General features: G+C 35.0%; 3 protein-coding genes across 3 annotated transcripts; 2 read left to right on the top strand and 1 right to left on the bottom strand.

Moving 5' to 3' along the window:
• Nucleotides 1-10: 10 nt before the first annotated feature.
• Tasp1 (Taspase 1) lies at nucleotides 11-2,162 on the top strand. The gene is made up of 4 exons (XM_034973504.2): nucleotides 11-174; nucleotides 247-375; nucleotides 638-1,452; nucleotides 1,539-2,162. Exons 1-4 carry the CDS (start codon nucleotides 147-149, stop codon nucleotides 1,680-1,682), a joined length of 1,116 nt encoding a protein of 371 aa, XP_034829395.1. The 5' UTR covers nucleotides 11-146; the 3' UTR covers nucleotides 1,683-2,162.
• Nucleotides 2,163-3,485: 1,323 nt separating this feature from the next.
• On the bottom strand, nucleotides 3,486-16,018 carry LOC117986636 (girdin-like). Its single transcript, XM_034973510.2, is given in 11 exon segments — nucleotides 3,486-8,050; nucleotides 8,444-8,504; nucleotides 8,506-11,058; nucleotides 11,136-11,352; nucleotides 11,437-11,607; nucleotides 11,703-11,986; nucleotides 14,386-14,420; nucleotides 14,423-14,452; nucleotides 14,455-14,769; nucleotides 14,772-14,799; nucleotides 15,959-16,018. Coding segments are annotated over 11 exon segments (4,095 nt in total). The 5' UTR covers nucleotides 16,016-16,018; the 3' UTR covers nucleotides 3,486-7,706.
• A 1,156-nt stretch (nucleotides 16,019-17,174) lies between these two features.
• On the top strand, nucleotides 17,175-23,226 carry LOC117986423 (coiled-coil domain-containing protein 149). Its single transcript, XM_034973255.2, is given in 15 exon segments — nucleotides 17,175-17,515; nucleotides 18,426-18,455; nucleotides 18,457-18,612; nucleotides 18,614-18,667; nucleotides 19,375-19,423; nucleotides 19,426-19,542; nucleotides 20,497-20,538; nucleotides 20,541-20,770; nucleotides 21,236-21,277; nucleotides 21,279-21,315; nucleotides 21,503-21,517; nucleotides 21,520-21,643; nucleotides 22,356-22,386; nucleotides 22,388-22,495; nucleotides 22,497-23,226. Coding segments are annotated over 15 exon segments (1,314 nt in total). The 5' UTR covers nucleotides 17,175-17,452; the 3' UTR covers nucleotides 22,713-23,226.
• Nucleotides 23,227-23,343: the final 117 nt, after the last annotated feature.

Here is a 23,343-nt window from a genome sequence, read left to right as displayed (position 1 = left end):
GTAATTAAAAAGTAATAGTGTTCTGTGGATTGTTTTGTCTGAAAAAAAATTGGGAGATTGGCGACTGCAGCCTGAACTTTATTTCAAATCCAAGATAAACCACGATTTCAGATGTTCAGAATGTGATGAAGCCATAGGTCGTAACGATGAATGGATTTATAGCTGTCCACTGCGGTAAGTTAAGCTTGAATGTTTCATTTCATCAGTTTTTTGGCGTATTATTCTAGTGTTCTCATTCTATTTTAGGGGCTGGATTTCACAGTGATTCTTTAAGAAAGGATTACCAAAAAACTTGCTATGCCGCATGCAGAAGAGCTGCTGAAGCACTGTCACAAGGTGGAAATGCTGTTGATGCTGTAGAGAAGGCTATAATTGGTTTGTACAAATAAATTTATTTTAATGTACCTAGAATTTGATGGGATTATTTGTCGATTCGACCCAATTGCGCGGGTCGTGGAGTCATGGTCACGACGGGACTGCAATGCTGCGAGAAATGAAGTTCGAGCTGTCATGGTAGTATGTCGAGAGTATGGGTAGTAGTAAATAATTTCGTTAAACGACGAAATTAGCTTGAATTTTTTATTATTATTCATTACCTATGTGATATTAATTATGAAACCAGTTATTTATATTGCAGAATTGGAAAATAGTCCTTTAACAAATGCTGGATATGGATCAAATCTTAGTTGGGATGGATTAGTAGAATGTGATGCATCAATTATGAATGGGCAAACTTTACACTTTGGTGCATGTGGTGCAGTTTCAAATGTGTGGAACCCAATCACACTCGCCAAACAACTTTGTATTAAACAATGCGAGAGCCTCTCTTTAGGAAGAGTGCCACCCTGTATACTGACAGGCAAAGGAGCAAAAACATGGGCAGAAAGGATGGGCTTACAAATTGTTGATGACCAGAAAATGGTATCAAGTCGAGCATTTCGGAATTATAAACATTGTAAACGGAAGTTGAAGAGATATTCTGTTCAAAACGACTTAACGTTTAGTCCTTTAGATACTGTAGGAGCAATTTGTGTAGATTCAAATGGTGTAGTGGCATCTGGAGCGAGCTCAGGCGGGGTATCCCTAAAACATGAGGGCCGAGTAGGACAGGCAGCTTCCTTCGGAAGTGGAGTATGGGCTCTGATGAGCAGAGATGGTATCAAACCTTCTATTGCAGCTTGCACTTCAGGATGTGGTGAACATCTCATTAGAACTCAATTGGCCAAAAATTCTGCAGAAAGCTTACAAGAATCATCACCAACGTTGGGTCTCAATAAATGCTTGAAGGAAAATTTTTTAGAGTCACCTTTTCTGTGGGATATCCCAGAGAGACTTGGTGGTTCTTTAGCTCTCACCTTTAATCCCCAAGTTGGAGAAGGAGAACTTCTTTGGGGTCACACCACTAAGACAATGTGCATTGGGTTCATGTCTACAGAGATTGCTAAACCAAAGGTCGGTATAGAGCAAATATAATTTTTAAATCTGTAGACAACTTTCAAGACCTTGTTGTATACTACATTTTATTTCTTCTTTTTCAGTGTGTAATTTCTTATCTGCCGCCTAAAGCAGAAGTTGGTCAAAAAGCTGTTGTGTCTGGTGTGCCCTTCAAAGTTTCAATGCAACCAATACCAGTATTACAATGGGAAGTCACCACTGATCTCAATTTAAATGGATCTCTTTGACAATATATATATAAAAAGTATCTTATTTTTTTATACTATTATTCATTCATTAGGTAATGGACATAACTAATGCTTTCTTAAATATTTATTAATAGTATATATTAATTATATAATCTATATCTATTGGTATATAAGACATTTATGTATAAGTATTGATGAATAAATTAAATAGTTACAAAAATGATAAAATTCGAAAAGGAAGGTAAGACCTAGTGTCACAACTCACAAGACATGCTGTAATTTTTATATGGACAAAAGCATTTCACTGCTTGAACTGAGGACTCACATTGCCAAAATGATTAAAAATGTTATGATCATATGAATGTAATTTATAGATACTTGACAGGTTCATCAACATAGTGTATTCAATAAATATACTATATACATAATTACATAGGCATATAGTATGTTACATATTAATGTTCCTAAATTAGAGCAAACTTGTAAAAATATGTTTGAAAATAAAATAGACATATATTATTTCGATGTTTTATTCAAAAAAGGTGTGTTAAGAATTAAGATACGTAATTCGGTGAGAGGCGATGATTAAGTACAATACGTCACTATGTAATACAAAAATAAAAACAAATTGTTTCGATTAGTAATTCTTAAAATAAATATTGCATAGCAACAATAGTTTTCTACTTCTAGAGTAAAAGCAGAGCACCATTTGATAGTACCAATTTCTAACGCTTTATTCGTCTCTAGGCCGCGTATGTGGCCTGCAATAAACCTCGCAGATCAATATTTGCTTTGGGAACTACTTGGCAATGCCTCATTAGTGCGCTGCGTCGCAATGCCCTCTAGCATAGCAGTGGAACACTTCGTCGTCGCACTGGAGGTCCGACAGCGCAGTGCATCGCCCCCCTTTCGTCTCGTCCGTCGATCTGTTGAAACGTCGCGTGGAACGACGCAACGTTTTGATGTGGCATGTCCTATAAAATATATGGAAAACGACGCAGCGCCGACGCAACGCAAAGCACTAATGAGGCAGAGCTCTAAGTTGTCCGATAAATAACATAACACCTTCGCATAGAATCAACTACAAGTTATGTGTCCATTAGCAATAAAACTTGTGGAAGGTACTTTCCAATGGAAATCTTGCAGAAATTGACTTGCTGCAAATGTTTACACAGTGCTAGTGACTTGCTATTACCAGAGCCAACTTATGCATGTTTTATTGCTAGTGGCTAATGTGAAAACTAAGACAAGATCTGACAAATTACTGAAATTCAACCGCAAATTGAAAACCTATTAGAAAAACCTAAAATCTGCTCGGAATTCCGCTAGATTTGTCCCTAGTGGAAGTAGGAATAATTTAGTCTCAAAGCCCTGAATATGTTTATGAATACAATAATAGGCTACTTGACAATTTTTTTAAGTTGGTCTTAAATGGTTAATATTTGTCCTATTATATCAAAAAAATTAACACTATATTTTTTTGCGCCCTAAAAACCGTAAAACTTTAATTTAAAAAAATATTTTTCTTAGACAGGTGAAAACACTGTCGGCCATGTTTGGCCGATAGATTATCTGTGCTCTGACGTCATGCATTTGTAAACAACAGTATAACAACAGTATAACCACAGGGTTATACTGTTGTTTACAAATGCATGACGTCAGAGCACAGATAATCTATCGGCCAAACATGGCCGACAGTGTTTTCACCTGTCTAAGAAAAATATTTTTTTAAATTAAAGTTTTACGGTTTTTAGGGCGCAAAAAAATATAGTGTTAATTTTTTTGATATAATAGGACAAATATTAACCATTTAAGACCAACTTAAAAAAATTGTCAAGTAGCCTATTATAATAAAAATGTTTGATAAAAACTGAACTAAACTATTCAAAAACCAGCTGACTAATCAAGTTGGACATAATCAGGCAATGCAGAAAAACTATCATACAAACTTCCAGCATTCACTTTCCAGCATTCCCTCAGATAAAACGTAGTGGCTCAATGCGAAGCAACATTTTGGAGGTGCTTATTTGTAGTGCTAAAAAATTTTGTTGGTTTTTAATACACATCAAAAATTGTAGATCGCAGGCCACATACCTACGGAGCGAAGCGAAACGAACTTGTTTGTGATGTCGCTACCGCGTCTTTTCATACTTCGGTTTACACAGAGAACTCCGTCACAGAGCTTAACTTTACCTTAACCTTAGTTTCGCTTCGCTCCCAATGTGGCCTGCGCCTAAGACAGTGAGGCGTGGAGAGCAGTGCAAATTTTGACTTTTACATTTCTTTTCTTTCTCATTATTAACAAGATGGGATGACAAGGATGCTCCCAATGCGCTCAGTGTGAAACACTAAAGAGATGCTCTCCGTGCCGGCCGGTCTATCTATCTAGACTCTACACCGTTTAGACTACGGTCCCTGCACTGCCAATGCCGAAAAAGATTAAGCGACTGGTGGTGACATCTACCATGGTAACCATTTTGATATGTATTAAAAATTTATTTCACATTGGTTCTTGTAATAAAATAATAATTAGGTACGTAAATAAATCCGTATTTAAGATTAAATTATTGGACAGTTGATAATAAGTTGATCAGTTTGTTGATATTATTAAAAAAAAATACTTGGGACAAAAAAATGAATATACAAATAAATGTAAGTATGTATTAAAATTTAAAAATGTAAGCACAGTCTCGTTAATACAATATTATATTATTGTATCATAAAAATTATATCAAAAATTGTTACCTAACTAAAAATTCACATTCAAACATACATCATTTTGTACTAAAAAATATTTATTTAACTAGGTATTTGTATTTGAAATTAATTTTTTATAGTATTAATATAATAATAAAAATACTTAAGTAAATATAGAATTACTAGGTATGAGAACTTTGATTTAAGTAAAATTATAGAATTAAATTGTGATTTAAGGCTCCCCTCTACACTGCATAAGTTAAATATTAAATGCATTAGTTTTAATATTGATATCGATATGGAATCATTATGTAAAAAAACTTTAAAATTTTGCTAATGCTACCTGAGTACACCATAGAAAGATAATTTACCTATCTACATAACTAAATAATAATATTATATTCTAACTAAAGTAAAGGTACACTGGGATTAGTAGTTTTAAAATTATTACTATTGTCACACATATTACTTATTATTAACTAAAAAAATAATATCAATTTAAAAATAGTGTCCACACAAAATAAAATCTATTTATTATGTTACTTGTAAGTACCTTAAAGTTAAATCAAATATTATTGTTGTCCTTAAAATAAAATAGATTCATAATTCATTAAAAATATCATCATAAATCATAAATAAAAACATACCTACCTACCTAGAGTTCACATTAATAATACAAGGTCAAAACGTTAAGTGTGCGCGATTATTTTCTTAAATCAAATCACATAGGTATAGATATCAGTAGCCTTATTATAAATGCGAAAGTGTGTTTGTTTATTGGTTTGTCCTTCAATCACGTCACAACGGTGCAAAGGATTGACGTGATTATTTGTATGGGTATGCAAAAAATCACGGTGTGTATGGTAAATATGGGTATCGTATTGCATAAAGACAAAGTGATAGTAAAAAGTAGCCTACTTTTTATCCCGGAAAATCAAAGAGTTCCCACGGGATTTCTAAAAACCTAATTCCACGCGGATGAAGTCGCGGGCATCAGCTAGTTCAAAATAATATTAATATTGGTGTTAAAACCTTGGCCTTGGCCTCGTGAATAAAATTATGTGAGCAATTAAAGTTGTAAGTTCTGCCAGACATTTGACTTATTTAACTAATTTCACTAGGCTAACGGCCACATTAATAAAATTTATTCTATCCGTAACCTGTCGATAGTAACTGAACAACATTACTATTTTTCAAACATTTGTATTGTCTTTGACAGTTATATTAACAACGTTGCTTAGTAACAGATTCCGGATAGATTTATTAATTTCCGCCGTAATTCGCCTAGTGAACAAAATATCTCATATATTATACCTAGGTACTGAGAAAATGACTATAGTAGCGATCTCAACCTGTCGCGGACTATACATGCGCACACTTAACGTTTCTATTCTATAATAGAACATTTCACTGACATTTGCACAAGAAATAAAAAAAAAACCGGCCAAGTGCGAGTCAGGCTCGCGCAATGAGGGTTCCGTACTACAGTCGTATTTTTTCGACATTTTGCACGACAATTAAAAAACTATGATGCATAAAAATAAATAAAAATCTGTTTTAGAATGTACAGGTGAAGACCTTTCATATGATACCCCACTTGATATAGTCACTCACTTCGAAAGTTGAAAATACTTATTATTAGTTTATGACCACAATTTAATTTTTTTTGTGTGATCTAACCCTAAATTCACGGTTTTCAGATTTTTCCCCAAATGTCAGCTATAAGATCTACCTACCTGAAGTACCAGAACCATGATTCTAGGTCAACAGGAAGTACCCTGTAGGTTTCTTGACAGACAGACAACAAAGTGATCCTATAAGGGTTCCGTTTTTCCTTTTGAGGTACGGAACCCTAAAAATATAAAGTTACTGTCACACAACTGGCAAGACAATAATTTAATACAATAATGATATAATATTGCAGGCACTTTAACATCGTTTATCATAGATATGCTGAAAATCGAAACAAAATAACTGAATAATGGACTTATGGACTTGGCATACGGACAAAAGAACATGAGTTTAGCCGTCTTACATAATTAGAAATTAAATAATAAATAGTTACATATTACACTTTGTACGATACAGCTAATAAAATCTGCCAGTATGTCAGCCAAAATCATATTATGGAAGATTCTTTCCCCTATAGGTAAGCATACTAAATTGACAGGACTGAAAATAGTACTGTAGTTTTAAAAATTGTCCCTGCAGAAAAAACAGTGTTGTTTTTGTACTTTATAGCATATTTAAACGAATTATGCTGTATGCATTACAGCAGAATTGGTTTGAATACGCTGTATGTAAATATTATGCTGTAAATTGTTTAAGAATAAAGCAAAATGATATATTCAATTTTAAAATACTAATACTATATTATGGGACTTTTAAGTGCACTGTTCAACGGAGATAGTTACGTAAGCAAAACCTTACACAATAGTAGTCCTTACAAAATGACTCCTCACGCGCCATTTTAGCTCTATGGGTCAACTGTCATGTCAAAAGTACGGGTTCACCTTTAAAATAAGGACTAAAATCGCAATTTTGTAATGAAATTTGACACAAAGTTAAAATAGCGCGTGAGAAGTTAAATTTTACGCTTAATACCAACATTCAGTTAGGTATTATGTCACATCACACAGTACAATAATACTTCCATGGTCAGCATAACATTTTACACAAGACACATTCACAATAAAATAATTTGATCACCTAAGGGTGAATAACATCACTGGGTAACAAATCTAGCCTCAGAAAACAAGTTACATAAAAAAAGACTTTCATCAACATTACTTTTCAAAGTAAAACTTGAAATAAGTGCACTTTAAAAATAAATGCTGAATAATACTGTTCCACAAAATTACGACAAAACAAGTTACATCAAATACTTACTAAACTAAATGATTATTATTATTAATATTAAATAGAAATATAGGTGTCAAACAGATATAATCACACATTTTCAATTTCATTTCGAAATTCAAGGCAACCCATCAGTCTATTCAAGCACAAAAAATATTTTTACAGTAGTCTGTCTAACGAAAACTTATAGTAAATTTTTAGAAATCGGCAACATTGGAAAATGTTTTTTATAAACTTACCTTGTTTTTGATACTCTAATTTTTAAATAATTTATGCTTACTTAAATAATAAAAAAGTAATGCAGAACACTATAAAATTCCGCAGGTTTTCTATTTACTAGATCAATAAAATTATTCATTAATCATAGCAATCTGCATAGGTAATTATTAAAAAAATATAAAGTATCAAATACGTCTACTCCTAGTTAGACACGGGGATACACTACCTAAAAAAATTTTGCCGCTCTTTCCCAATATCAGCTTTCACTAGACAGACTCGTAAAAAAATTCATACACACCCATACTCGTACCATATAGCCGTTTCTTTAGAGTTGTCAGGCTTGTCGTTGCGACTCGCCGTCCGCCGCGCGTCGTCTCTGTCTTGTTCGCTGTCGTCCACTGAGCGCGGCTGCTCCTGCGTCCTGTGATGCTCGTTCATCGGTCTGTCTCCACTGCTTTTACAAGCTCCATCGCCAATTACCGTAGAAATTCTATTGTAAACCAAGTAAGTAGGATTTTCCTTCACTGGTGTACTTTGCGGCTTGCTATTCAGATTGACTTCCGGATTGTCATCCGCCAAGTATACCGTTCGACGAGTTCCGGCTGCGCCGAATACGGGAGATGGTGTTGACGCTGCGAATGGTCAGAAAATGATAATCTTAGATACGACATACTTTGCTAATCAATATAATATTATGAAAGATTAATAAATGCTTCACCATTTTATAATATACGCGTAGTTTTACTGCAGTATTTACTTGCGGGTTGTTTAGAAAAATTAAATATAAATAAACTAACTCACAATGTGACTAATTCTGTTGTACACATCTAAAATAAATTGACAGATCTCTTCTAGTCATAGATTCTGGTGCTATCCAATACAATACCTTTTGAGTTTACTCTTCACAACCACAATCTCTCAAATAAACTTAGTTAAGAGATTGTGTACAACAGAACTGCAAATTGGGCATACAAAAGAAAAGTTTACAAAATGTATTGCGGCAAAATATTTAGTACTAAAAATACGTACCTGCAGGCCAAACTAGTTTCTCCTCTCTAAGCCTTGATAACTATTTCGATGTGAAGGGCGGAACGGCTTTGTGCGGGCGCCGCGCGCGAGCGCGCATCAGAGCGTCGTCACCTCCGCCGCTGTGGATGGACGCCGACGACAGCCTCCGGACGAAGTTACTCTCGCTCGGGATTCTCACCGGGTCTATACTATGTAGCGATGCCGACATATCTACATTTTCAGATTTCTTAAAAAGAGTGTCATCAAACCGCTTGTTAAAACTTAAATCGGAACTGTGTCTGGGTGATTCGACGCTTGGATTTGAGGAGCCTTGGTCTGGGTCGGAAATCTTGCACAGTTTCTCTAGATCTTGACTACCCGGGTCGGATTCGCCGGACTCGGAGCCGGCGAGCGTGAGCTGGGATTTTGATCGACTCGAGTCCTCTATGCGTTTGTTGCTTCGCGACGGCACTTTATTGATCAAGTCCGTGCCAGCTTTCCGCACTCGTTTAACGAATGATGCGCCGAATCCTCGTCTTTTCGGAGTGCAGTTGTCTAGTTTTTTGTAATGTTCCATAATTTTCTCTTCTAATTTTTCTTTTTGACGACACAGAGCGTTTACTCTGTCGGCGAACATTTTTTCTTCTTCATGATAGTGTTGTTTGTCCTTTAAAGAGTGTGCTAGTAACTCGTGATACTGTGTGAGAAGTTGAGACACGTGATCCATTAATGATCTTCTATCTGCATCCAAACTTTTATTCATTTGTATCAACATATCACAATGTTGATTTGTTTTGCTTATTTCTAATTCCATACTTGTAAAGACCTCGGATTTCGTGTTTATTTCGCCGGACATCTCAGTATTCCTTAGCTTTAATTGTGCAACTTCACTCCGAATATTTCTATATTCTTCTTGCATATTTCTGTACTCATTTTTCAAGCGATCACTTGCAGTAAATAAGTTTCTGAAGTCTTCTTTTAGTTTTGAATGTTCTGCTCTAAGATTAATTAAATTTCTAGATTCTATTTTTAGGTTCTCACGCTCTAACTCAAGTTCTGCAACCTTTTTCTCATAAGTGGCTAAATTTTCTTTTAACTCCCTATTTTCAGTTTTTAAGTCCCGAATGGCTGCTTTTACCGGCTCTTTTTCACTGAGTAACATTTCATATTCTGTGTTCAATTGTTCGTGAAGTGTTTGCAAAGCTACTTGATCGCGCAAGAGGTTATCCTGTTTATCCTTTAAGACTTCCAATTGCTTCAATATTTCTTCCTTTTCTGCAGCTAGCTGACTATTTGCAAGTTGTAAAGTCATTTGCTGCGAAATCAGAGATCCATTTTGCGAATTTAATGTAGCTACATTAACTTGCAGTTTTGCATTTTCAGCTTTGCAGTTTTCTAATGAAACTTGCAATGCTGCTAAATCAGCTGATAACTGTTCCATTTGTGGATTAATTATAGTTTCATCGACATCAGGTTTTTCTTTGTTACTGCAATTACAAGGTACTAATTTAAAAACATTTGCTTTTGCTGCTATTTCAGATATTAACGTCTCGTGGTCTGCATTAGTTATTACTTTCTCCAACATTTCTTCGACGTTTACGTCTTTAGTTATAATTTCGGAAGTATTCACTCCTAATTTTTCCATACAGTTTCGCAACTTATCAAAATTAACTTTCTCTAATATTAAGTCTTTTTGTAAAGTTTGTATTGTTTCTGTATCCACTTTCTTATGCGATTTTAGCTCTTGTGTTTTTTGTTCTAAGTCTTGAAGCTTATTACATAATGTCTGATTTATATCAAGTTGTCTTGCTAATCTTTCAATTTCCTTATTTTTAAGTTCAATTTCAGTTGTGACTGTATCAAGCGTCACTGCTTTCTCCTCTATTGCTTCTTTTAATTTATTGACTTCTCTTTGTAAATTATGAGTCTCTTTTTCACTATAAGTTAGTTTTGTTTTTAATTCTTCTGTTTGTATGATCAGTCTTGTTACTTTTTCAGCTTCAGGCTTAGTGATGTTCAGTTCTTTAGTCCTTGAATCTAAAGTTTTCTCCAGGTCGTCTGCTCGTCGTTGAATGGAATCACATAACATTTGGATTCTTTGTTTATCTTTAGTTAAAGATTCCAAATGCGTTTCAAAGTCTTGTAACTTATTTTTCTCTGAATCTCTGTCAATAGCTTGTCTGTCCATAAAAGACTTCTGCTTATCTAATGAATCTTGTAACTTGCGATTTTCTTCTAAAGCATTCTTAAATACTTCCTCCAATTCTGAGTTTTGTTGCTTGAGCCTGTTACAATTTTCTTGTAACTGTTCACATTTCAGCGTCAGTCTCTTTTTTTCTTTTTCTAATTCTAAAACTTTGTCACTGCTTTCTAATAACGATTGTTCTCTGAGACTGTCTATAGTAGAAAGAAGTCTTTTATTTTCTAGTTCAAGTTTTAAGGCTCGCGCTTGTGCATTACTCGTCAATTGTTCCGATAAACTGTTTTCACCCGACTCTAACGTATTTTCGCCTTCATTATCTGTATCTAAATTACTATTATTACTTTCGCTTAAAACAGATCTAGTTATGTATTGTAAGTGATTATTTTCTTCAATGAGTTCTTGAATCTTTTGCTGGTCAGCATCTCTTTCCTTTAAGAAAAGAAACATGAGTTAGGTACTGCATATCTCTATTAGCAATTTAAACAACTGGCCTATATTATACTTACCAAAGCAATGTCGTTAGCATCTCTCTTTAGCTTTATCATAGCTGCTTCCAAAGTTAAACATTGTTCAGCTCTCTTACGCGCCCTTTGTAGTTGTTCTTCCAAAGCATCTCTTGTTTCCATTAGAGCTTTGTTGTCTTCGCGTAACTCTGCTACTCGAGTTTTATAATATTCAGCATCAGCTAGACGATCACGATACCGCTGAATTTCTTGTTCTAACCTAATGAAAAATAAACATGAGCATCATAGGAGTTTTTTTTTAATTATAACAAATTATAACAAAACATATCTCATATACTCGTACCTGTCACATCTCTCAGCCTTTTCTCTAAGAGCATCAACTTCATCTCTATATCCTGCTGCTTTTCTGGCTTCATTAAACCACTCTTGACTATCTGCACGTAATTTCGCCAACACTTGCTTTGTATGCTCCAATTCTTCTCGACATTCTGAAAGCTGTTCTGATTTTTCTTCCCTAAAAAAATTACATTATAAAGTTTTTACTTTACTTTTATATGATATGGTTACCATCATGAGATTGATGATACTGAAAAGTAGGTAGATACTTACAGTTCTTGTCTTTGTTTTCTAAGCCTTGCTTTCCAATCGGCTAATTCGACAGCCAGATGTTGGCTCTCGCCATTATTCTGATTGACATTTTGTGTTGATCTGCTTTTTCCACTTTTATTTTCATTTTCGTTTTCACACAAACCTTCATTAAGAACTAAAGATGCCCAGTTTTGTAAATAATGATCCCTTTCTTTGGCTAGCCTTCTCATGTGATTAAACATAGTTGGTGATTGGAATAGATCTATTGCATCTGGTGTCAATACAACTGTTTGCATGTCTGTTACCTGAAAGTATACAATTAAGATGTGCTGTGGTTTTGATTTGAAGTCTCATTCAATTTTACAGAAAAAACAATGAGGAATGAAAGGAGACTTGTCATAAATTAAAAGTGACCAAATTAAAAGTTTTGGGTCCTCAAAAATAGATCTATATCCTATTCTGCTTATGTAGCCCAGATATATCCATACTTCCATACTTATATTCTAAACCAGATGATGCCCGCGACTTTACCCACGTGGATTTCTAAAAATCCCGTGGGAGCTCTTTGATTTTCCAGGATAAAAAGTATGTACTTCCCCAGGATGTAAGCTAACTCTGTACCAAATTTCATCATGGGCCGTGAAAAGCTTAGGAGACAGACAAGAAATAAATAAAACCGGCCAAGTGTGAGTTCCATACTTGGTTATTTTTTTCGACATTTTAAAAATAAATAAAAATAAAATAAATAAAAACCTGTTTTAGAATGTACAGGTAAAGCACTTTCATATGTTACCACACTTGGTATAGTCATCTTACTTTGAAAATTGAATATACTAAATATTTGTTCATGAACACATTTTAATTTTTTGTGATATAACCACAAATTCAGCGCTTCCGCGATATCGCTTTAGCGATAAGGCCGCCTTTGCATGCTACAGCTATTAGATTAAGATCCTGTATTGTGTTTTTTCAATGTTTACTTTGTGTTGTGTGCAATAAAGTGTAAAATAAAATAAAATAAATAAATAAATTCACAGTTTTTGGATTTTCCCCTTATGTGGCTATAAGACTTACCTACCTACAAAATTTCGTGATTCTAGGTCAACGGGAAGTACCCTATAGGTTTCTTGACAGACACGACAGACAGACGGACAACAAAGTGATCCAAAGGGTCCCTTTTTCGTTTTGAAATACAGAACCCTAAAAACATTTAACATTCATAGTAAGAAACAACTATGTTTACTCTCATGGTGTAGTATAGTAGGCAAGTCAAGGTCATCTAGTCTACTATCATTGCCAATAGACACTACTGTGTAACTACACTGATTACTTAAACTATTCTCCTTATATGTGCAATTAATGCCCAGCCAGCTCGCCCAGAGCGAAGAAGAAGAAGATGTGCAATTAATATACTATGGAATCATTTAGCCTGGATACAACTTGCTTATTAGGATATTTAACTTAGATCTTAAATGGTCATGCGTGGTTATAATTATGACCATAACTATAGCTGACTCGCCCTGCCTTTGCTTGGGGCCCTTAAATCAATCTTATACTGACTGACTGATTATCAACGCACAGTTCAAAACTACTGGACGATCAGGCTGAAATTTAGCATGCAGATAGCTATTATGACGTAGACATCGGCTAAGAAAGAACCCCTAAGGGGATGAAATAGGGGTTTGAAATTTGTGTAGCCCACGCGGACGCAGTCTTGTTATTATGATTTATTAAACACACTTTATAGGGGGGGTCATCTCCAGAACTAATTATCCAATTCTGAAAATTCTTTCACTGATGAATGAAGTTATCCCTGAGTGCTATAAATAATATAATGTGGACAGTCTGTGGCAAAATCTAGCGTCATATAATACAACACACTCAATAAATGATGCATAGTAAGTAATTAAATCAACACAATATTGTTAAAAAAGCTACTAATTAATATTTAGAATTGTTGATACAATTCGGTCTGGTGCAGTATATTTTCATAGGGGTGCACCACAAACGATAAGACCCCTATCATGACAAATGGCAGTTAAAAAATGAACATGGTCTGTATATCAGCCTAGTCAATGGGCAATGCATAAAATATGCAGGTAATTTAGAAATAAATCCATTCCATTCATACTAATATACAAATGCAACAGTCAGTTACTTTTTCACAAGCAGGCTCATGGGATTTTGAAAAACGTAAATCCATGCGCCAAAAATGCTAAAGTAACTCTGTTGTTTGTTACCTGGTCATGGCTTATCTGCTAATCGATTTTGACGAAATTTGGCATAGAGATAGTTCACATCCTCAAGACAGCTACGGACACTTGATCAGGATTGGTCTTTTATCCTAGAAAAATTAGAGTTCCAACTGGTTTTAAAACCTACATGGACAAAGTGAAAGGAAAAGCTGATGACCTGAAGCACAGCTCAATACTGGACCAAGATTGGGCTGAATTTAGCATGCAGATAGCTTTATGACGTCGACATCCGCTAAGAAAGGATTATTGAAATCCAACCCCTGAGGGGGTAAAATGGGGTTTGAAAATTGTATAGTCCATGCAGACAAAGTCGCAAGCATAAGCTGGTGTAAGTATATAAACTACTGAAACCGTTTGAAATTTCAGGTGTTAATATTATTTAAGCTATTAATGTAGCCACAAGTCATCTTTTCATTCAGAGTGCAAAATTAAAATATGCAACTACAAACCTGTTTTATACATTCTACAATATTGTGCTGTAATCAACATCCAGTTCTTTGATTCTAGTAATGAAACTTCTTTGTTAGGACACTGAACAGCTGCACCAAGTAATAATAGAGCCAGTAGCTTCATATTTTCCAATCCCTCACGAGATTCTGGCGCCTTTCCCAAGCAAATGCACTCTGGCACAACTAAAAGTGTCATTCCCAATTCTTCATCATATAATGCTTTTACATTCTTAACTATAGCATCAAAGTTTTTTACTCTCCCCAATATGAGTGCTTGGTCTTCAAGTCCTGTTAGTTTTGTTATGTGAAATGATGGTTCCGGATCAATCTGGAGGTAGATGTGGTGTAGGATATCTCCATCGAAGAGGGAAGAATAATTCTTGATGCTTCTGGCTCTGGGAGACATGATTTGAACTAAAAACAAAATCTAAATGAAATTTTCATAATTTTTCTTTTCTAATATGAATGACATAGAAACTGATTAGAGGTATGGGTTTATTAAAACTACTATAACCAGTTAACCTGCATCATCTGATCATTACTTACCATCAGAGGTCAGAGTCAAGGGTTAAGTGTCCTTTAATAAAAAAAACCAGCCAAGTGCGAGTCAGGCTCGCGCAATGAGGGTTCCGTACTAGTTGTATTTTTTCGTCATTTTGTAGGATAATTCAAAAACTATGATGTATCATAGTTTTTGATACATCATAAACATTTTTATACATAAAAATAAATAAAACATATTTTTTATACATAAAAATAAATAAAAATCTGTTTTAGAATGCACAGGTGAAGACCTTTTATATGATACCCCACTTGATATAGTTATCTTACTTAGAAAATTGAAAATACTAATTCTAGTTCATGACCACAATTTAATTTTTTTTGTGTGATGTAACCACAAATTCACGGTTTTCAGATTTTTCCCCAAATGTCAGCTATAAGATCTACCTACCTGCCAAATTTCATGATTCTAGGTCAACGGGAAGTACCCTGTAGGTTTCTTGACTGACAGACAGACAGACAGACAAAAGTGATCCTATAAGGGTTCCGTTTTTCCTTTTGAGGTACGGAACCCTAATAAATAAACAAAGCACCTGACATTACATTAAATTAAGAATTACTTAAAATTTTAATTTTAATGCAAATTTATCTTTTTATTTAAACTTTATATTGTACATTATTGAATATATTAAGTAATATTTTCATTATCATCACTAGTATGTTTTTAAATGTGTAAGTCTTCAGAATATAGTAACTTTGCATATGAACAAAACACATCATTGTGTATCAAGTACTATGGGAAGATGTTCAGAAAAGAGGTCATTTTAAGCCATTGTTTAATTGATTTCTCCTTTAGTGGCATACCGCTACATAGCTCTAATAGACTTTGTCTAATTTATAAATGAGTGAGCATATCGGTTTTGCTTTTTAAAATTATGTAGAGTGGGCTTTAAAAACAAATCTAATTTACTCAATAGGTATTTAAATTGAATTATTTTGGAAGCGTTATAAATCATCGATAAAATACGGACAATTTAGTATATTAATGGATTATCAATCGTTGACTACTCACCCACGAAATAAGAGGTCCACTTAGGAAGTCTTCAATCTCGCTGGCAGATGCAGCCATTCTTGCCAAGCGTTAGGATGAACCAAACTTAATTCTTTGCTCTCTTCCATATAACATTGCATCGAATATGCATTTGAAATTGTTAACTCGAGTGATAAATCTATTAAACATCGGCAAATAATACAAAGAATCTTTAAAATGTGCAAGACGCAAGTGCAACACCGTAACACGATTTGACTTTGACAACTGGTGACAGAAGGGCTGGCTCATTTTTTGCGCAACGGATCAGCCTGGCTGTCCAGCGCGGAAATGCAGCCAGTATTCTTGGCACCATTCCACGCGGTCATGATTTATGTAGTAATTAGATAAGGCTAGCTTTAAGTTTTATTGTATAAAAAAAAAAAAAAATTGAAATTGAAATTCGACAAAATTGACATTAGACTACAAATATAAACGAGACCACAGACAATTAAGACTATGCCACAGACTAACGAGACACCATCGAGCTGTCCGCCGAGAAAACCCGACAAGGCTCTTTTGGCACTTGAATGACATTGACAGGGGGGCGCTCTTTGAGAACAAAGGCCGTAGATAGAGTAATAAAGGCAGGAACATTTGCTTTCTCATTCGCACTAAAAAGAGAGCACAGATAAAGTTACTAATGTGATAAACAGAGACGCAGCTAACCTATTTTTTGTCCCTTATCGTGTAACTGGTTTTTTCAAGAATACAATACAAGAAGTTGCAAAACAAACTTTGAGAATTCATGGCGTAATTTTATTTCTCATGAGTTATTTACTTGTTTTCACAAAAAACGTTTTATACAAATATTGTTGATCGGTTAATACAAATATTGACTACTAAACAATGGTAATAATTGTCGTGTATTCATTGTTACGTCGTGCTATCGCTATCTCATACGCGGTTACACAGTACTTACATCTACCTATTACTCTATCTACGACAAAGGCTTAGAATATTCAAACAAGCACAAGGGGGACACACACTTGACGGCAACATTAGTTCCGATTTTCACCACGCGCCAAGATAGCCTTGTCGCACTATAGTGTACCTATACAGGTAAGTACCTATACATTCGTTAAGGTACGTATGAGGTACCTACGTCAACGACCAACGTTAATAATATAGCAACCCTGAAAATTAAATGTCAATCCTCTATAAATCTGTGGCATCGACTAAATGTGTTCTGTGGCATCGACATAGGAATGTAGGTACCTACACCGTGTGGTGATATCTTTAGAAATAAAAATAGGTACCTCACGGCTCAACATTTAAATTTAATTCATTTAATTTTAACATTATCTCCGATAATACCAAGTATGCAGTTTGTGCCTCCAGTGGATTTGAGTTCCAAAAAGTAGTCCCTGTTCCGGACATTTTACTCTTCACAAAAGACTTTCGTGTAATTTTATTAAAAATGGTGTATTGAATAAATCCATTTGCAGCGCTAAGGTAGCGTGCTGAATTAATTATACAATGTTTACTAAACCAAATAAAGTACAATTTCAAGATCAACAGTTGGACGATTATGTCCTCGAGGTAAGAACTTCTTATCATGGTCCGTTTATCATTTATTAGCAAGGTTGAAATGCCACCCCGTGTATCCCGTAATTTAGATATTTTGGAGCAATGACGCCTTTTATACACTCACATACTTTTCATGTATTGGTTTATAATAATTTAGAACCAATTAAAGGTTTGGTACACTTCATTCTCTTTCGAACGAATTAAGGGGGAAATGGTTTAGAGGTAACCCCTGTTACCTAGGAAATGTTTCTTGCTCAGGCTATGAAAACTAACTCTCTAAAAGTTCCCAGCTATCACTGACCAATAAGGCAAGTCTCTTCCATTTCACCCATCCATCCAACCAAATTGTACGCATTTACTACAACTGCATGCCATAAATCAAAATTGAATTGAATAATTCTATTAATATGCTTGGAGTTTCTCTACGTGACCCAAATCAGAAATGAGGAGATTCGTGGAGAACTAGAGTAACCGACATAGCTCAACGGTTGGAAGCTGAAAGTGGCCATGGGCAGGGCAAATAGTTCGTACAACGATAGAACTTGGGGTCCCAAGGTGCTAGAATGGCGACATCGCACCGGAAGACGCAGCGTTCGAAGACCCCACAGGTGGACAGACGAGTCGCAGGAGACCGCTGGATCCAGGCGGCGCAAGACCGTGGCGTGTGGAAGTCCCCTACAAGAGACCTGGTGTCCAGCAGTGGACGTCTATTTGGTTGCGATGATGATGATGATTAATATAGAATACCATGTTTTTCTATATTCTGTACTGTTCTTTAAGTTAGACTGAATATGTAACCAGTTATCAAATCTCCACTTCCTATTGTTGGAAAAATAATTATGTATTAATCACTATAAGTTTTTTTTTGTGATAACTGATAGCTCATGGACTATTCTAATACTTATTAAGCTTATTGTTTTAGAATTCAGTTCTCAAAAGTAAATTGCACAGTCAAATATGATGCTCTGTCCATTATGAACAAAGAACTAGACAAATGCTGTATGGAACGAGATAGATATAAATATTAGTTGAGCAATTGAAATGCCAAGAAAATTGTTGCAAGAACATACAAACAGTTGGGATAAATTTGCACGACCAATACAATAAGCGGGCAGTGAAATATTAGCAAGGACAAAAGAGCACAATAACATGCTAAAGTTAGAGGTAATTTTATCAACTCTTCATAATAAATTATCATTTTATTATAAATTGAAGTCTGCTATCATCATGAAGTTCACTCTTATAACACACTAGCTTATGCCTGCGACTTTGTCAAGACTATACAATTTCAAATCCCCGTTTACCTCTTTAGGGATTGAATTTTCAAAAATCCTTTCTTAGCAGATGGCCATGTCATAATAGCTATCTACATGTCAAATTTCAGTCAGTTTGTCAGCTTTTCCTTTTTATACATATATGTAAGACAAAATAAGATTAATATTGCAGTGCTAATGTAAAGCCTGATATGCCAAGGGGAGGATTTTGGGGGTCTAAACTCCACCCAAATCTCAGGCGAAGGAAAATTATTTTTTGTAAATTATATATTTACCTATCAAAATTTCACTCTCGCTTTTATGTTCTACTACAAATTAAGTAATTGATGCTGCAACTTCATCGGCATTCGGCATGGTTTCAATTCCTGGCTACTGCTATGCCTATAGATATCATATTGTCTTAAAACTTCATCAAATGACTTGTTTTGTCTTAGGCAAGTATGGAAAATAAATTCTATGAACTGTTATTACCACAAAACAAAGTGCAACATTAGTTAGCTTCTTGATTAAATGTTCACAAAATTGTCACAAAAGTTAGCAGATGCTAAGTAAAAATAACATCTATCTGTTTAGTAAAAGATTTCAAGGCTATTTCAGGTAGAAATCTTGCGGAGCAATTTGGACGAGGCAAATGGTGATATTTTAGCTCGAGGAAGCAGCTGCAGAGAGGACAAAACTATGAAGAATTGAACGAAATAAAAGACTGTCAAACATCGAGAAATGATTATGAACAACTTGTGCATGAATTAGAAAAAGTTAAGAGAAAAGGTATACATTGGTTGTCCATTATATTATTATAACATAGTAGGTATCTGTTGCCTGCAAATTAGTGTGTAATTATGGAAATACACATTTTATGTTACCAATATTTCTCTGTAAAGTAGTGATTCTGTTCAAATACAAATACAAATTTCTTTGTTGTGAATCTGTTGCATCTAGGGTGCAGATAAAGTAGGCAATCTTGCATCTAGGGTGGTTAAAATTTGTTCAACAGATACAATGGCTATTTTGAAGCATACAAATCTCTAAAATTTAGTGCCACAGCACATCATGCATTATGAAAGATTTAGACCTGTCATTTTAGTTAGTTTAGACTTTAGAGTACAACAGCACAGCATTAGTCTCTCTACACATGTACATTAGAAGATGTGGCTAGTTTCTATTCTACATAATCTCTAAATTGACACAGCTAATATAGTGCTATCCTTTCTGTTACTTTATATTATATTATAAAAGCGGTGGATGAAGTCTAGTGGTTAAGACGATTATAAAAGCGGTGATAAGTCTAGTGGTTAAGACGTAGGCTTAGCTAACTTTTCAGTTAAGTCCATTTTTAAGCAATTTTAATATGACTTGCTTTAACAGTAAGAAAAACAATGTGAGGAATCTATTAGCCGGAGAGTCCTCTATAATGTCTCAAGGTGTGTGAAGTTGCTGATCTGCACTTAGCCAGTTGATAGTTGGTGGACTGTGGTCAAATCCTTTTCATTCTGCCACAAGATCCACTACCCCACTCAAGGGTTGTTCCCGTTGACGCAATATGTAGGGTGGACTCAATGGGTAAAAAATCCCATTGGGTCAGGTTACTCAACAGGCCAAACATTCCTGTTGAGTCACACTGTTACTCACGGGGGTGTGACTCAATGGGAATAGCCCCCCACATCACAGTAGTGGGCCAGCGATGGGTTGACGATAATACTGGTCTTATGAAACTGTTACAGTACCAACAAATTCAACTGGATTACAGAGCTACATTAGATGACAAGAAGAGTTGGTATCTGACCGTGACTACTACAAGAACAAGGTCCAACGTTTGAATCATCAAATTAGCTTTATCCTCACCAACAGAACAAAGTCACAACAGAGAACGACACCCTAAAGCCTATAGTGGGATATTGACGCAGTTTTAACCGAAAACAAATATCTACATGACAGAATAACAACAGCTTAAGTTGAAAAGGAAATTGTGAAAAGAACTCTGACAAAGTACAAGGTAATTTTTTCTTGAATTTTTCTTTGAACAAAACTATGTTGGTTGTCTTCGATCACACTGCAACATAATATGTTTATTTTATGTTTTTACTTAGAACTTGGAACCAGGCAAAACCAATCAGTGCATTTACAGCTTGGGTCACAAAGAATATTATTGTCGTAATAAAAACCACCACATACCTACTTCTATTAGAAATGCGAAAGTCTATCGGTCTATCATTTTGAGGATCTGTTTAACTGAAATTGACAAAATTTGGTACAGAGTTAGGTTTTATCCCCAGGAAAGGACATGAGCTAGTTTTATACCGGAAAATCCTAGAGTTTTTTAGGGGATTTTTAAAAACTGAAGCCACGCCAACTAAGTCGCAGGCATCAGCTTGTCGAAAATAAACTAAATATAGGTTTCAAAGTAATGCTTTACTTTTGTAACTGATAATTAGAGACTTCATATGACCTTTTTTCTTAGGTGTTGTTGGACAATAGAAGCAAAAATGAGACATGGAACCTAAAAAAAAGGATTTACAGATGTTATGACACAAAAACAAGGTAATAATCTTTAAAATTAACATTACTTTGTGTATGTACTCTATGCATTCATGCATCTTTATCTGTTTGAGTTATTTTGTACAGTTGTTGTTGGTGCAACACGTCATGCTGGGCAATGTCTAATACTTTTATTCCTTTTTATTTGATCAAGCTTCAGAGCTAGTATTATTTGAATCTATTATTTCAGTACGTGAATATTTGGATATCACTCAAAAACAGGCTTGAAAAGGAACTCTGCTTCTGAATTGAAATCTTTGTGCTTGGGATTATTTGAGGCTTTGAATGACAAATCAATAGCGCTGCAACACCAAAGGAAACAAACCAGTGAGTAACCTATAACCATAAAACTTAAGAAAAAGTTTTATGTTTTTAGCTGGAAAATCCAATCCTAATATACATATATTATATTTCATCTCACTAACTCGGAAAAAATATTAAATGGTGATTAAAATTTTATATTTAAATTTTGCATTCTTTATCTTGTACAATAGCCGCAAGAAATATTGTACATCGACCTTTAAAAGAGATAGTGGTTTCACAGAGCGTTGTCTCTGTCACTCGTACCGATGTGACGTTTTGTCGATCTCAACGACAGAGACAATGCTCTGTGAAACCACTATCTCTTTTTAAAGGTCAATGTACAATATTTCCTCACGGGTACTGTATCTAGCATTTTCCTCGCTGTATTGTAATGAAAATTTCTGTTTCGCGCGGCCGCAAAATTATTTGCGTCTCGTGCCTTCGAGTCTCTCGCTTGCTTGGTCAATAACTTTGTAGTCTTGCATAACGAATAATTATAAATTGTTACTGCGTGTTCACCCAGAACTAAAGCCAGGACCGCAAAACAGCGGCATTCAAAATATTCCCTATGCCGCGACGCGCGACGAAATGATTGAAATAATATTTTGACGCTTTGTGCCGCACTAACGCAGCGCCGCCGCTGTAATGCGGTCCGGCCTTTAACCTGAACAGTGAACATGCACCCAATCCTTTGTACTGGATATCCAATAACAATAACTTTTGCCTGTAAATTGTTATAGAATTCTGGCTAGCAGAATAACGGAACTGGAAAAAAACACTAGAGAGTTGGTGTAACGGTGAGAAATGTATACCGTCTTTTCCCTCTCAAATGTTGATAGAGGAACTCCTCGACGCTGGTTCCGTCAAATCTGTTGAATGCAAAGAAAAACCGGATAGGGAACCTCTCGAGAATTTGACGAACAAAATAACTTTCGATAGCTGAGGAAGAACTAACAGAAAGCAAAGACGATTTATCTGTGGAATTAAACTACGAAGATGGCAGTGGTTATGATAGAAGTCAGAACAAAATAGAACTTCCCCAAGAGCTAGAACAGTTAGTTAAGGAAGCCCTTGCTGAAATTAAGTCTGTTCAATAATTGAAACTACAATGTTTGCTTATAATCATGTTTAGGGCCTGTGCAGACGAGGGGCTATAGTCCGCTGAGAACAAAGTACTTTGGCCGTACATCCATCATGTGCATATAAAGGCACAGTATGTAATGCAGTTCCAAAGTGATCTATTTTCGTCCTCCGCGGAAGATAGTCCGTTGTCTAAGCTCTTGACTACTAACGCAGATCGATCTTTATCCAACTACAGCCGACCTTAGAGCCTGAGCTGTGGCCAAAACTACGAATCGAAGATACATTTGTTTGGCTACCAGTTTCATTCGACTTATCTATCGGCACTGTCGAACATCAGATCGAGTATTAATAGTATTTTTGATTTATAATAATAATTGTGATAGTAATACCTATACCAAAGAGCTATCGAAAAGCAAACCTGATCTAGTCTATAGTCTAGTATTTTATTATAATTAAAGTAAAAATGCATTTATTATACATTATATAATTGTTATTTAATCAATTCATAAAATAAAATACTTATATACATTCAGTCTTTTATTTAATATAAAAAATATATTTGTTAAATAATAATAATAAGTAACCCAACTTCAAATTACATTAGGTACACTTAGAGAGAGAGGCAGCGTGTGCCAGACCTTCGTT

This window comes from Maniola hyperantus, chromosome 11, assembly GCF_902806685.2.
Source record: "Maniola hyperantus chromosome 11, iAphHyp1.2, whole genome shotgun sequence".
NCBI classification, from domain to species: Eukaryota; Metazoa; Arthropoda; class Insecta; order Lepidoptera; family Nymphalidae; genus Maniola; species Maniola hyperantus.
Note: the sequence above shows the minus strand (reverse complement) of the source record. Positions and strands in the feature narration are given on the sequence as shown.

Coding starts and splice junctions, on each gene's coding strand:
- Tasp1 (XM_034973504.2), top strand. CDS start 147: ATGAATGGATTTATAGCTGTCCACTGCG. Junction 376..637: donor TGTAGAGAAGGCTATAATTG/GTTTGTACAAAT, acceptor TTTATATTGCAG/AATTGGAAAATAGTCCTTTA. Junction 1,453..1,538: donor CAGAGATTGCTAAACCAAAG/GTCGGTATAGAG, acceptor CTTCTTTTTCAG/TGTGTAATTTCTTATCTGCC.